The sequence below is a fragment of the Micropterus salmoides genome, unplaced genomic scaffold (genome assembly GCF_014851395.1).
Source record: "Micropterus salmoides isolate LMB-PRFRI ecotype aquatic unplaced genomic scaffold, ASM1485139v1 Ms_hic_scaffold_18, whole genome shotgun sequence".
Taxonomy (NCBI): Eukaryota; Metazoa; Chordata; class Actinopteri; order Centrarchiformes; family Centrarchidae; genus Micropterus; species Micropterus salmoides.
The window spans coordinates 20,160,930-20,176,817 of record NW_024040928.1 but is presented as its reverse complement, the minus strand read 5'-3'; the positions used below and the strand labels follow the sequence as shown (position 1 = coordinate 20,176,817).

Genomic DNA, 15,888 nt, shown 5'->3' with positions numbered 1-15,888 from the left:
ACTTAAATGAGAACCTCTGGCAATATGCAAAGAGAAAAATCTTTCCGGACCACCTTGAAATGGTAAATTTCCTATTAAAAATCCATTTCAGGTCTTAAACATGCCACTGCCTAGAAAGTAGGACACCTAATAAGAAATTCTCTGCACACTCCATGCAATGCATGAGGAGAATGACAAATTAAGATCACACTGCACCACTGAAATCAAGAAATCTCACTGAAAATCTACAGAACCTCAAAACTCATTAATCTTATCTGATGCAGTGCAAGCCCTCCACATATTACAACAGATTTTTTTTTCAGAATTCATACTTTTTTTTAATCATCAGAGAGATTTGAGGATTAATAGAGCCAAAAAAAATACTGATTAAAAGTGTGAATCTTCTTTTATAGTGTCTGCTTATATCCACTGAGCACACATCCTTCTGTCTTGGCTTTAATGCGGCTGTTTGTTGTCCGTTTTTGTCCAGAGCCACACCTGTGGAATTTTAATCATTAAAAAAATCTGATGGATTTCTTAACCAAACTGTCTCTCATCATCACCACTTCTTTTGTGGAAATTGAATTTCACACAAAAGCCAAACTTACATAAAAGATGTGGCTATTTTCTGCATAATTTTAACAGCATAGTGGTTCAGGCAAGGCACTAGAAAGGTAGCCCACTTTATTAAAAAAAAAAAAAAAAAAAAAAAAAGAAGCTGTGATCCATTTCTCAGTTCAGCAGAATAAAGTAATATCAGAGAAGCAGCAGGGAGCAACAGGCTGTCCCTCGCAGACAGAATAAAAGACTCCTCACTATCAAATGCAAGCTTTGGCACAAACTTATTACCTGCATGCAACAGCAAGGCTACAATTGTGTGAATAGCCACATTTTTTGTATAATTCCATTATTGCATGCAGAGTACAATCTTTATATATATATATATATATATATATATATTTTCTTAGCCAGTAACATTTTGTTGTGGATTTCTGAAGGTGATTGGTGTTTAAGGGAGTTTGTCAGAGGGGACATCATTCAACTGCATTATTCTCAACAGTATAACAATAATTATTTAACACTAGCCAGTAATGGTTTTAGATTTGCTGTCATTTAGGATGGGAGAAATGCTGACAAGGCTGCCTGCAGATACTTGTTGTATATTGGCTTTGTTGAGTATCCGCATTGGCCAATGTCTATTATCTCAAAATACCAGATATCAGAAAGATTAATCGATCTATCACTAATAATCACCCAACAGCCCTGCATCTATCCTTTCTGCAAATTCCTTTAGCCTCTGACATACGGCACAGTCGCTGTGTCAATTTAAAAAAACTGGCACAATCCTGACAAAACAGAAACAAGTTTATTGTCTACCAAGTCAAACCTTTTGCAATGTAAATATGCTGAGGTTGACGTTCTGATCTCCGTTGTTTGCACATAGGAGGAAATGAACAGCAACTCCAACTTTCTGTCATCGAGTCAACAAACTTAAAGAACTTGCACATATTCTCTCAGGAGTTGGAAATGTATCTATATTGTAAGATAGGATGCAGCGTTGTTTTACAGCTCCTGAAAAATATATTCGTGTATATGAATCCAAAAACCATTGATGCGACAACACTTTCTATGTTGTTATGGCTTACTGTTGTTTATATGACATAGTGAAGTTTTACTGCACAGCACATCTCCAAGTTTCCTCTTTTTATAAAGTCCTCCAACTGTCTGGAAATCAGTTTCAGCAGTCAAGAAGAATACCGACTGGCAGGAAGGGTTGCATGTATTAGGGCAGCACTAACATTATGTATGATAATGACAAATACGTCCATCCATCCATTATCTATACCTGCTTATCAGTGCAGGGTCGCGGGGGGGCTGGAGCCAATCCTAGCTGACATTTGGCGAGAGGTACAGCCTGGACAGGTCGCCAGTCCATCACAGGGCAAACAGAAACGTACAACCACTAACATTCACATTCACACCCACACCTAAGAGCAATTTACAGTCACCAATTAACCTGCATGTCTTTGGATGGTGGGAGGAAGCTGGAGCACCCGGAGAGCGCCCAGGCAGACACAGGGAGAACATGCTGACTACACACAGAAAGGCCTGGGACGACCAAGGTATAAAGCCCAGACCTTCTTATATTGACAAATACGCTGATGTTTAATTCAAATCTGACTTTATTTGCTCTCAAGAAAAAGTGGGTCAAGGCAGGAGGAGGTATGAAATCACAGAGTGTATCAATACCCTCTCAACGCCAATGTTAGACACACACACACACACACACACACACACACGGGACTGATTGAATTACACCTAGGATTAATAAATTTCAATTAGCCTCAAGCACAATATGTTCCCGTGAGAATAAACTCTAAATTATTATGGTGGCTGAGTATACTCCAATACTAGCTTAGAAAAACAAGTCAGGACTACATCTAGGATAAGAATTCAAATTTGTCTACAAAAACAACAACAGCCATGTTTCCATCTAATGGTCATGTGAATTTTAAGCGTACTTTTGAAATGTTGCAAAAAGAAAAAAGCTGAATATGTACCTTTCCATCAGCTGGTTTGAAGCAAATAAATCAGGCTTCGGCCAGTTGATTCCAAACCATAAACAAAACCTGTCGCATGAACCCAATGGCCACTGATCTTAGAAAAAAAATGGAGAGAGGTCCTCAGAAATGTGTTTCAAGCGGGAAAGTTGCCAGCCATGTCTCCGTTATGGGAATATCCGGTGTTATGCCGAGTTTTGCATGCGTGCCTCCAAATAATGCTTTTAAACGCTATAATATCCTTTGTGGGGTTCATCAATGGTGATAAAATAATCGAAGTATATATTTTATGAACGATCAGAGTCATTAATATTTTATTACACTCAGAAGGAGATTCAGCAAGAATATGCAGTGATAACCCAGAGTAGTTGCAGAGTAGTTTTAAGTATAAGTTTCGCAAACAGGAGTAAATACAGCACTTGGGGACTCTTATCAGGATTTATAGCCTTATTCTTGAAAGGCACAAACGGATCAGGCAGCTTATGCTGTCGGTCTGTGTATCAACAGATTTATGGAGAAATTCTGATTATTAGATTAACAAAAATAACTAGAACATTTCATTTCATGTGTTTCTTGTTTTGAGGTTGACAGCTTTGTTAAATAATGGAATTCCAGGGTAAAAAAAAGAAAATAAAAACAAGGTTAAAAAAAAGATTTACTTTATCGCATGATAAGGTTAGTCTCTATGTTTTTGTAATAAGGCTATCTGTGCATTTTGCTGCGTTAATGTTAAAATTTAAAGACAAAGTAGTAGTATCCTATTTTGCTACGATATGAGCGAGATCTCATATCTAGCATAAGATGTGTCACTGTCTGTTTCTTGTGTCTAAAGAAAGCCTCTTCAAGTAGCTGAAGGGAAAAATGGGGTGAAGGACAAGTGCTCGAGGCAGGAGAAGACAAGCTCAGTATCGCTCTCTATACAAATTTAAGAGCAAAACTTAGTAAAGACACTTTCAAGCACTAGCAGATGACGGCAGTCGATTACACACATCTTGGTCGTGGGCCAGATCTGTACTCTGTAGTCTCACTCTTACAGGAAATTAAAGCACCGATATGTAAAATTGACAGCAGTCATTAAATATTCACCACCACACTGCACATTTGCACCAGCGAGAGATGTAGTGCTTCATAGCAGACTACTGGAATACTAAAATCCCCCTCCAGCCCCTTAATATTAGCTTTTGGCAACAGAGCCATACAACAAGAGCAAACAACACTTTCAATCCAAAATGTGACAGGAAAGAAAAAGAGCTATTATATTTCCTATTCCGCAGCGGACACAATCCTCCTGTTTAGTCTGTGGCTCCATCAATGAAGCCATTTTACCATACCACAGTCCACATCTGCTATACAGTCACCACTGTGGTTCATGTATACATCTCGACTCTCCAAAAAGAGCCTAATGAATGGGAGGAGAAGCCAATCGGTCTGGTCAGAGACGCAAAGAATTATACCTGTATTGGACGAGGAGTCTATGTTTTATTGTAAAAGAAATCCCATGAACAATAGACCCACCGTGTGCCATCGGCTTTCCAGCTGACTTTGTATGGATTCTGTTCCAGGAACCGAAGGTTTTGCCTGTCCATGGACACAGGCTGAGCACCAGGAAAACCAGACCTGCAACAAGAATGAACACACACGTGTTATATTTGTGCTTCTAACTGATTAATTCGATCACCAGACTCTCACCACTCTGACCACTAGTATTAATCTATTTTCACACCCAACCCTCACAAACACATGTACTTTATATATAATATAAAACCTACAACCAACGACAAAAGTCAAAAAAAGACAAAGATACATGGTCTGTCCCAATATCAATACTCCTAATACAACATGAAAAAGTTCATGAAATGATAGATTCAGCATAAATACAATAAGAACATAACATTGAAAATCATATAAAATACATGAACTTTTGTGTAAATGATAACACTTTATATTAACACTTTATAGGACCTCCTCTACAGATGAGGATCACTTAGTAACTATATCCATCTTTAACTCATTGAAGATTTTTAGGAATACTATCCCAAAATTCCTTAATTTGATGTTGTCAGCATAACCGTCCATTAGCAGTCGCAGGTATAATAGAAAAACAACAACTTTGGAAATAGCAGCGTGGACTGTTCCTTCTGCTGTGACAAGACGCAGCTGTCGAGCTGCAGCTGCATATTTCTCCAGAAAGGAAAAATCTATTCCTGACTTCCTGCCTCCTGTCGGAAAGTGTCAAGATCTTAAAAAAAAGGTGATTTACGACGAATGAGTCACTCCCATCACTGTACAGTACGCACTCACACGTGTGTACGTAGACACCCACACAGTTTCCCAGAGGGGTATGAGGAGAGTGAAAGGTGGTTCTTACTTGTCCCACTCAGCCATCTCCTGACACTTTCTTTGGATATCTCCTAGTTTGGGTTGTGTGGTGACCTGTGTGACGCCTTTCACTGTGATGCCTTCAAGGAATACTGCACCCTGGGAGGAAAAACAAGAGAGAAAACAGAAGGTTGAACTTGGATTGAATTCAAATTCCGGCGATACTTTCCAAACAGCTGCTTTTTCTTATTCTAGTGTAAAAAAATTTTTATGTAACATTTGCTATTTGTGAGTAGCATAAAGGGAACTTCATCTCACTATACAACCCGGTGTTGTAAAATGCTAAATAAATCTACCTCGTACCTTATTTGCTTTGTGAATCACCGTGTGCATAGACAACAGCTAGATATATTATGAATTCACATTTCCTTTTGACATCTCCGCTTTGAAAACCCTTCTCACTTTAATTATTTTATGAATCCACCACATAAACCCTGCTCCTCTGCTTCAACTCTACTGATGCCTCGCTCCTCGCCCCCTCACTACAGTCACCCTTACACTCCTTTATGCATCATCTCCTATCTATTAAATTTAAATTCAATTTTATTTATATAGCGCCAATTCATAACAGAAGATATTCTCATTTCACTTTTAATATAAAGCAGGTCTAGCCTGTACTCTAGGGGTCAACCAATAATCAGCCTGGCCGATTATCAGCGCCGATATTCAGCAGTTTTCAATAATTTGCATCGGTCATTTTAAAAACAGATAGCCGATATAATTAATTAATTAAAAAAAATACTAGTGCTACTAGTAAAAGGCTGATACTGCATCAGTACAACAAGCAGGAACTTGTACCAAGCAATATTTTAATTTGCTTTGTCTCATCCACCGCAGCTGTGTTTTGCTTTTACACAAGCACATGTGCTAGCTCGGCTACTAGTTAGTTATAAACAAGCTAAACCCCTCTGTCTGTAGCCTGTTTATAAATGGCAGCAGGTAAAGACAAAGTTTATGATAATTTATCACTCATAGTTAAACAAGTCAATCTCTGGGATGGATCTCTAATTCATTTAATTTACTATTTATAAAGATTAAACATGACAATTAACTTTAATCTTGTTATTTTCAACAAAGTTTTGTGTTGGAGTTTGTGTAATTCCAAATTTTGACATCAAGATAAAATATTTTACAGCCAATGCATATCGGTTCCACAAATCGGTCTAACTGGTTACTAATAATCGGGATCAGCCCGGAAAACAACATATCGGTCCATCCCTACTGTAGTCAGTGCCTATTGTGTTTGTGTGTGTGTGTCTATACAGAGACCCAACAATTCCCACCATGAGTGAGCACTTGGCGACAATGGCAAGGAAAAACTCCCTTTTAACCATGTGAATGATATCTGCCTCGCTCCTTTTTCAACTAAGAATGATTCTTGCTCATTCACTTCATCTCACTTATTTCTCTTTTGACATGACCTTTTCCCTCTTATGCTGCCAAGTCTTGCTAACTGGTATAATATGCTAGTATATGCTATTACAACAGAAACTGATGTGGTATGATAATATGTGTTACCCTAAGTACCATTAGCGCATACATTGGTGTATGAATGGCTGCAGTGAGGAGAGAAATCAACAACAACAGTGTTTTTAAAATCTGGATCACCTTGGTGAAGACGGGGCTGGGTGACATGGATGAAATCATTATCACACTATCGTTAAAAACATTCGTGCATATTATGAGAACAAATGTATCCAAACCCACACAAAATAATCAAACTGATTTTCAAAGAAATTAACTGTGTTCTACTGTTTATATGAGACCCAAGTCTTAATGTGTAATAACCTGTCTACACTTTAAGCATTTTTAAAAAATTTTTTTTTTTACACAAGTCTGTTTTACTCACGAGACTACAGAGATTGTGTGTTGGGCCCCGAGCACTGCCAAAACAGGGGTGACCTACGCCAAGTACTGTGCCTGAATGCATCCTGTGTAGACAAAGACAGGGGACTGCTGCTGCTGCTACTCCTCCAGAAATCTGATTCCTTTGACTCCCACCTCAAATATCTCGAACCCTTCAGGACAAGGAAACTTTCCCAACACAAACTGTAGCCACATGTGCTTCCCTCCCTTGAAGCCCATCATTGATTAATCTAAGCATGTACTATCCACTATAACAGAGCAGTGTTTCTACATTTCACATCAAAACTCGTAAGTGCTTAATCCAAGCAGATTGTATCACTCGGAGGGGTAAAAAAAAGACAGCATAATTTTAATTAAATGTAAAGCTCTGAGGGATCGGGGTTTTTTGACTGTGTGCCACCATTCTTCTACTTTTGAACAGATTTTAAGACAGGTTTTTTTTCATGACAGCCAACTGGCCGCAAACTAGGGCTGCAACGATTAGTCGACTTAATCGACGACGTCGACTATAAAAATTAATTGACGTGAAATTTCATTGACGACGCATCGTTGCATAGATGCCGTTTAAGGGAGAGATAGCAATCTTCATATTAGGAACATTTCTGGTTGTTTATTTCTAACTGCAATGCACTACAGGAAGTGCTGGGGGCAGTATCGCTTCCACTGTCTGCCATGACTGTTAGACTTCTCACGAAGAAGCAGCATTCATGTGAGAAGCAGAAAATAAAGTAGAAAGATGCAAACAGCAGAACGGCTTTTGTTTTTACAAGTTTTGTACACTATTTCGTCACTAAATACACTTTTGAGCGGTTTTGAGGCGAGAAATCAACTGTGTAGGATTCGAATATTGGCAGTTGATGGCGAATCGAAAATGTGTTCAAACGTTTTCGGGGTTGAGAAGCTCCACAAGTGCCCGCGAGGTTAGCAGTGCGAGCCGGCCAGCCAGTCACACCCATAGAGCCTGGTCCCAGTTACTTAGACCACTGCCGCAGCACAAATCTGTCCAACACAACACTGGCAATATAAAAGTTATTAGTAATGAGTAAAGGTTTAAAGTAAAGTGACAAAAATAATCGTGACTAGTCGACTAATTGAATAAATAATTACCAGATTAGTCGACTACGAAAATAGTCATTAGCTGCAGCCCTACCGCAAACCAGTTGGACTCTGAGGTAGGCCACTCAATGAAGAGACAGTACTCGTTAATGACAGTGAAATCACACAGTCTGCTGCTCTCTCAATGGCTTCCTTCCCCTAAACTTGCCTACTGAACTCATACAAAGCAACTGTTACATTTGCCTTGATTGCAAATTCACTGTAACACCAGTGACGAATAAATATTCACCGTCTGTAGATTTGGGCCGATGTAATTGTAATTTGTACAAATACTTTCTGTTTAAACACTGATGTTTTTGTCTTCCCGTTGCCTTTATCTACACTGCCTGCTTGAAATGTCGTTGGTACCGTTTAAACTCAAGCTTCTTTTAACTACTCAAAATCTGTCTGGATGAGAGCATCAGCTCGATGTAAACGGAAGAAAACCTAATTATATGCAATTGGAGATGATCGCTTCTGATGAACGCTTCTAATTTCCCCAACCTGAACTGATGAGAGCTTTACATAAAGATGAGACAGCTTTTATCTAATCAAAATGATGCCTTTGCCAGCAGCAGAGGAGATGGAACATGTCATGTTCTCTAATTCTAAACATTAATTTACTGGATTATTTTATATAGTTAAACACGACTCTCATCGCTTAGAAGAGAAGCCTCCCTTTAGACCCTACATCCCCCCTGCATGAGATCTATGTCGTGCAGAGAGGGACCAGCGGATTTTCTACTTAACAGTCCATTTACTGGAGCTCTCCGGAAGCCTTACCAGTTTTAGCTTCTCTTTCTTTCGTTTGCCGGGCGCTGACCCAGACGAGCTGGGGCCCGATTCCTGGCCGACAGCGTTGCCGTCATCGTCCACTTCCCCGTCGTCATCATCGAAGCACCACTCGGGGAGTGCAGGGGCTGGGGGTGTGTCCTCCTCGTCACCATAGCGACGGAAAAGCTCTTTGAGGTAGTCTCCCTTGTAGATCCCGGGGGCCCTGGCCTGGCTGAAAGCAGCCACAGCTGCCTCGACGCTGATAAGACACAGGAAACACAAAAGGGCAACTTTTAAAAAGCTTTTTTTAAATTATTGTTAGCATCGTTTTATACCTTTTATATACTTCCTATTTTAAACTTTACTATTTTTGTCTTTACTGTGCAACTATTTTGATAATTGATCATTTAAGTTATTTTTCAAGCAACAATTCTCAACATTTGATGATTTCAGGGTCTCAAATGTGAGAATTCGCTGCTTTTGTAACATTACGGTAAACTGAATCATCAAGGATCATTTTCATTATATAATAATTTGACAGTTATTTTCTTGATTTATTGTTTAGTCTAAAAAATAATGACAACTGAGAGAAATCCCCATCACAATTTTCTGAAAGTCAGCAAATGTTTTGTTTTGTCCAACAGTCCAAAACTCAAGATATTAAATTTCCATTAACATAAACACAGAAAAGTGGCAAATCCTCACAATGGAGAAGCTGACAAGACAGAGAGCTTTCGCATTTTTGCTTGAAGATTGTCTTCAACAATTAATTGACTGTCAAAATACTACAGATTATGTTATCAACTAATTACTCAACTAATTGTTTCTGCTCTAAATAGAATTTTTTAGGGTTTCAGGGACTGTGGGTCACTCAAAACCAGCTAGTTTGAGGATAAAAAATAATCTTTAGTTGCCTACTCATAACTCACTTTATGGTTTAGGGCAAGCACTTCTTAATAACTAGCCATACCAATAAAATAAAATAAAAAAATATATATAAAAAATTTACCAGTGTTGCTCATTTGACAGTAAACTTATTTTGCAACACATAATACTGGACGAGGGCTGTAAATGCTCTCAGAATATTCATTACACAGGAAGTAGTAGGCGGCGGGAGGGTTTTATCCCGCCTTCATGTCTACAGCTTCCAGGGATTCTTCTTTCTCAGACTGCTGCTCCACCCCTGACTAAAGACACTTCCTCATCCCCCTCTGCTCGGCTGTGGTAAATTATTTAACACCTCTGTCGTGGGGGTAATGCGCTCGGTCACTGCCAACCAGCCTGCTTCTTTGTTAACCCCGAGTTGATTTGCACTGACAGTGTAACTTCCCGTGCCGTCACACACGCAGAAGCTATCAGGAAGACGGGATGAAAAACAATGACAGGGGTCGGAGATTTTGAAACCAGAGTAATGACGGGGGGGGGAGCTACGTGTTGTATGGTGTGTTGTCAATTGTGACGACTGTGAAACTGCACTCCCAGCAGTTAGAGTGTTTGCCTTTACCTCCAGTCCATCTTCTCCACCAGGTATGCACATATCAGAAAGCCTGTCCGGTTGAAGCCATGCGTGCAGTGAACACCTTCAGGACAAAAAAAAAAAAATAGAAGAATTCAATACAAAGTCAGCAATCAATTTAATGTAGCATAATGTGAGTGTGGAGTCATTATTTCAATAGCACAATCTTATCCACGCGTTCCCCTCTCCCATCAATAACATAGCAGTCCTCTTTTGAGATGTAGTGAGGCTCAGTCCATGTTTTTTAGAGGGGGCATCAGGTCACAAACTCCAAAAGCTCAAGCAAATCCCCCTCTCTGCTGGACAAACACCAGCCACTGCACACACAGACCCAGAGATTGATGAAACGTTCAGGGAGGTAAAGAGTAGATGAAAAGGGCAAAGGAAAACTCTAAAATAAAGAAAACCTGTCTTTATTTTAGATTTCCTGGGAAGAAAGACTCCCTGACGATTTAAGCCATATTTATTCACCTTTTCAAAAACATGTTCAGCTAAAAAAATGTTTTTAACAAAGTGACAAACGAGCAGGTGCACAGCAGGGTTCAAACTAAACAAAATAAACTCTCATATTTCCCCAGCAAAGGAAGTTTGCCTAGCGACGCCAACACTAATGAAGATGAAATGGAGGATGGGGATCACATTTACCAGCCCAACTGTCTAATTTGGACATGTGTACCACAGAGGCAACAAAGCCTAATCGCCAGCTGGCTAAAGACAGGACGTTGCTGAGATGACGTTCGCACGTTCTGCTCTGATGTTCGAACAATCTGATTTACAAGCAGGGCAGCAGTTCGTAAGGAAAGAAAAGATCTGAACAGGATTATGACAAGTTGCTAGAGTGAGGTATAAGAGAGCACCCTGCTGTCACCAGTGTGAAAATGCAACATCAAAATCCATGTGTCCTCGGAAAGAAGGCCACAGGCTGCCTTAAGGCACAATGTCACAGCAGAATATTATTCGAAGCAAGTGACAAAAAGCTGCTTAAAAACAGTGCTGTTGTTCCACTAGAACAACAACTAGAACCTAAGACCCTGAATGAGGTAGAACTTGAATGTTTATTTGGGAATTGAGATCTACATACACCTCTTTTTAACACGTGTATTTGACGCTAGCACAATTATCTAAAAAAAATAAATAAATGTTTCATAAACCTTGTCAATTTAAGGTACCAATTTTAATTGCAGTCCAACAATACAGGAATTCTGAGGCAGATACTTATATCCAAATTTGAGTTGCTAATCATAATTTTCTAACAAACAATCTTGACACAGACCCTTTAGATTTGTTTGATCACTTCCGTTATACACTGATGTATCTGCAATAAGCCAATACCGGTTGATGTATCAGATTTAAATGCGTTGCAAGGTTTACTTTGTCGTAGGGCTGAAAGATGAATCAAAATCATGAAATCGCAATATGGCCTATACTGCAATTTTCAAATCGTAGGAGGGGCAGCGTTTGTTAAACGCAAAATGTCAAAATACGATTTTAAATTAAATATTGTCGTGCTGCAGAAACGTCCTGGCCTACACATCAAGTACAAACTTAAGATCACACCTTAATCAAAATGAGAATAATGATGCAAAATGATCCTTCCCTCCAATATCTTAAATCATATGGCAATTGCAATATCAGTCAAAATGATCGCAATTAGATATTTTTCCCAAAATCGTTCAGCCTTACAATGTAGATATGTCTCCTAGCTGTGTTGGAAACCATTTACACATTCTTGAAGACCGTCAGTGCGGTCAGCATAACATAATGAATGGCTCATTTGTCAGAAATGAATAAATAAATAAATTACCTATTATTAAGTACATACTGACTAACGATAAGCTGAGTGATGTCAAGTGCACCTCTAACTACAGTATTTCCATGAAGGTAAAAATGTAATACAGTTGAAACAACAGTTCAAAAACAAGCCCACATAGAGACACCTTCACAATTTTAAACCACATTTATTTAGCCAAGATTTAGGTGCGGTGTCTACTGATGTCCTTTCACCTAGAAATCACCTACACAGCGTTCAGTGGGAGAAGAGTTCTGGTTCTCATGTCAGACTCCCACACTTCTAAAACCAACAACAGTGACTTGCACGACACGGTTTTTGTTTTGTTTCTGTTGCATTGAAAGTGATGCACATTTGGAAATATGAATATGTCTCCCAGTTTTTAACAGAGACAGGTGTGCAAACCTTGAGCGGGGCATTTAAGTTCCAGCTGCTACATGGAGCTGCACTGTGACCATCAGTAGACTGACTACTGGGAAGCTGTCTGATGTTTAGACTATAATACAGTATAATATATAACTGTATGAATATAAACATGGTTACTGAAAGAAAAAAAAAAAGTGTGAACCTTTTAAAATAAAAACCCCACTTGCAGTGTTTAATTGTTAGAGTAAGGCTGCTCTCTGCTGGACACATAAGGGAATGCTACTAATGGGCCAGTACAGTCCTGAACTCTACGGCCAAACATTACAATAAGTTGAAAATGTAGTTTCACAAAACCATCTAAATTTCCAGATTTCACACTCAATAGAAGTAGTCTGAATTACACATCAGTAACAGAGTAGTAACAGTTGATCAATAACAGTTCACTTTATTCCCCTCCTTATTAACAATATCCCCTGGGAGATAAATTAAGTTAATATTCCTCTTACATATCATAGAAATGTAATTGTTAATGTAATTGTCTTTTTTGTGGTCAGGGACAGGCTGAAAAAAAAGACACATCGCTGCCAGAAATTGTAGGATACTACATAGACGCCACCGCAAATTATAAAATAATATGTCACTGTGAACTACAGAGTATGCAAGCACACTTTTTATAGGAATATTATGTTTCCTCAACAGTAAACCCTTAAGGATACTTTGAAATGTACAAACAACACCCTCTCACAGGACACATTATAACATTAGTCTTTAACGCAAAATAAGAGAGCCGGTTTTAATGTTTTTAGAAATAAAGCAGAGGTGTTCCAGGTGCCCGCACTTAAGATTCAAGGTTTTTGAGGTGTTTCATACTGAGTGGAATAAATGGAAGTGTGAAGGTCTAAGGAGTAAAAACTGTGGGGTGGTAAAATATCAAAACAAAATCTAAATGAGTATATGAATATTGCTGAAGCAAAGCTGTTCCAACAGTCAACAGTAAATTACACATGGTGCAAACTCATTTACAGTTTGAACATCCTTGAAATTCTACTTTCATATTTCTTTTAGGGCTGGAAAAAAAAAAGAGTAACAATAATTACCGCGATATAATTTTTTTCAATAACATTCAAGACAAGTGAAATGTTCAATAAATGTTCACTTGAATCACACAAATTAGGACTTAATTTTTTATTATGATGGTTATTTTGTTGAGGAAAAAGGACTGAAAGCTTTTACTTAATTTTATTCATGCATATTTGTTGAAAAAGATTTTATCAAAATTGTTTTGAATGTTCTACCTCAGATTTGTAAAGTGATCCACTCAAATGTTTAACTGTTGACATTAAACTACATTGAACGCTAATGCAATCCTTTTCTTTCAATGAACAACTGTGGCCATTTGAGTCAGTGGGAAAATGTTTGAAATCTACTATTCTCTAATACTCCACACAAACTGAACTTTACAAACTCTTTACTTCTAAATATGTGTAGAGCTCAAAAATATTTCAAGGGCTGCTTTCATTTCTGACATCTTGCTCATATCCCTTATGTGAGAAAAAATATCCGAAACAATCTATCTGGTCCAGTTTTCATAGCAGAAGGAACTGATCATTTCAAATATTCAAAAACTGGGTATAAACATATCAGCAAAGGTGAAACACTCCTGCAATCAAAGAGGTTCAAACATATCGCTAAGTGCAGTGTTTCCTCTCATGTACTTCAGAAACACAGTATTAAATCTGTGAAAGGAGATGTTCTTATGCAAGTGCAAACTGACAAAGGTAAGAACTGAAATTAAGAAAATACAAATGATTAAACAATTAGTTACTGATGTGACCTGAATTGTTAAGCTGTGGTTTCCTTACCTATCAAGTCTGTGGGATTCTTCTCAATGAATTGTTCACAGAGCCCGATGAACATTGTGGTCGTCTCTTTTGAAGGGCATTCTCCGTGGCTAAAACAAACATGACGACATTGGTCATAGTACATCACTACAATTTACAATTAGTTAAGCTCATGACAGTGAAATGTACACATACCCTTTACACGAAAGTTTCATGTATTTTACGCCGTCTTTTTCAATTTCGCTGCGGTCATAAAAGCGAGTAGTGTTCGTCAAATCCACAAGCAAACACATTTTCACCTGAAGAAAGACACAAAAGGAATGGTGAGACACAGGTTGGGCAATTTGAAAAGGTTCCTTCAGAATTTCAGTCTTCTTGGAGTTACTTACTTTAAGACTTTTTAAATAGTTGGACAGCATGCTTGGGTGAAACCTGTTCTCTTCTGCAACTTGGTCATCATACCTGGGACCCAACATCGTTTTCATTGGCAGGAATTTACCTATGAGGGAAAATACAAGTGACCATCATCAGTGAATGACCAGAATCAGTGTTCTTCAGTATAAAACTTTGGGTAGGGACTCTAGAAAGCCAATTAAATGATTAGTTGGTTCACCAAAAGCTTTATTTTTCTTTACATGATTATTTTATGCTTATTTTAATTACTGAATTCTGTAAAGCCCAGTCTAATACACTGTTAAGTTGTGTCAACAATTACAATGATCACCACACTTTATCACACCAAATCAAAACTAAATATTCAGATTAATCACTTCAGGTTTGGTGTGGTCACAAAGCAGGGCAGGTACAAATCAAGGATGAAGTACGTGCTGTGGTAAACATGGAATTGCACACAAAAGAGTATTTGTTGGCATATCTAATTTGGTTAGAATACAATTAAACTCTGGACCCATCCGAGTGTACTATTGCTAATTTCTTTAAAGTAATATGTTTGGATTTAAAAGTGCCTCCGCCACCAGCTGTGCCTTGAAACTGAATACCTGTCTAAATCCATGGTTCTCAAAGTGGGCTCCGGGGAGCCAGTGGGTCCCCAGAAAAAATGGGGGGAAAAAAAGGGAATACTTTATTTTTGTTATAATTCCGTCCCTAAGTGACACAAGGACAGTATGTGTGACTACTTGGGTCATGGGTTTCATTCACTTTCTGTACTAAAACATCTAAAAGCAAAATTCCTATCAGGTGGGGGACCCTGGGACAAAATCTTATCAAATGGGGGTCCATAATTTGCATCAGTTTATGGGTGCTTGATGTGAAAAGGTTTAAAACCACTGGTCTAGACTACTGCACTCCTATAAAGCAAAAACGTGAATTGAAGATGGTCTAGCTTTGCGAGATCCAAGTAAACATTACAATGGTTTCAGTGGAAAACGACCACCACACAGCAACATGCACAACCAAAGTACTGCTACAGCTCCGGTTTGTTTTGACACGTGATGCTTCGACAGCGATCCTAGCCAACGCAATAGTTACTTTTTAATGTCCTTTTTTCCCCGACAGGAAATACATGAACGAAATACAGCCCACAAACTCATCTTTTGTTCAAAACGTAATAAACGTATTAGCTGGTAAACAGCACGCATGTCTGCGAAGAGTTGCGCTTCAGCCACAGGTGCCAAGTTAGCTAAACACTGCGCGCCTGAATGTAGTGTCAAACCAAACTCCATTCAAAATGACAAGCTAAGTTGGCCTTCGTACACTTACGAC

At 38.6% G+C, this 15,888-nt stretch overlaps 1 protein-coding gene across 1 annotated transcript in view; it reads right to left on the bottom strand.

Moving 5' to 3' along the window:
- rngtt (RNA guanylyltransferase and 5'-phosphatase) overlaps positions 1-15,888 on the bottom strand; it is a 100,753-nt gene that overhangs the window by 84,062 nt on the left and 803 nt on the right. Inside the window, exons 2-8 of the mRNA XM_038727869.1 lie at positions 14,556-14,665; positions 14,362-14,465; positions 14,188-14,276; positions 10,159-10,234; positions 8,664-8,913; positions 4,909-5,018; positions 4,056-4,157 (exon numbers count right to left, since the gene is read on the bottom strand). Coding sequence (XP_038583797.1) covers positions 4,056-4,157; positions 4,909-5,018; positions 8,664-8,913; positions 10,159-10,234; positions 14,188-14,276; positions 14,362-14,465; positions 14,556-14,665 — 841 coding nt within the window. The remainder of the gene's footprint in view (positions 1-4,055; positions 4,158-4,908; positions 5,019-8,663; positions 8,914-10,158; positions 10,235-14,187; positions 14,277-14,361; positions 14,466-14,555; positions 14,666-15,888) is intronic.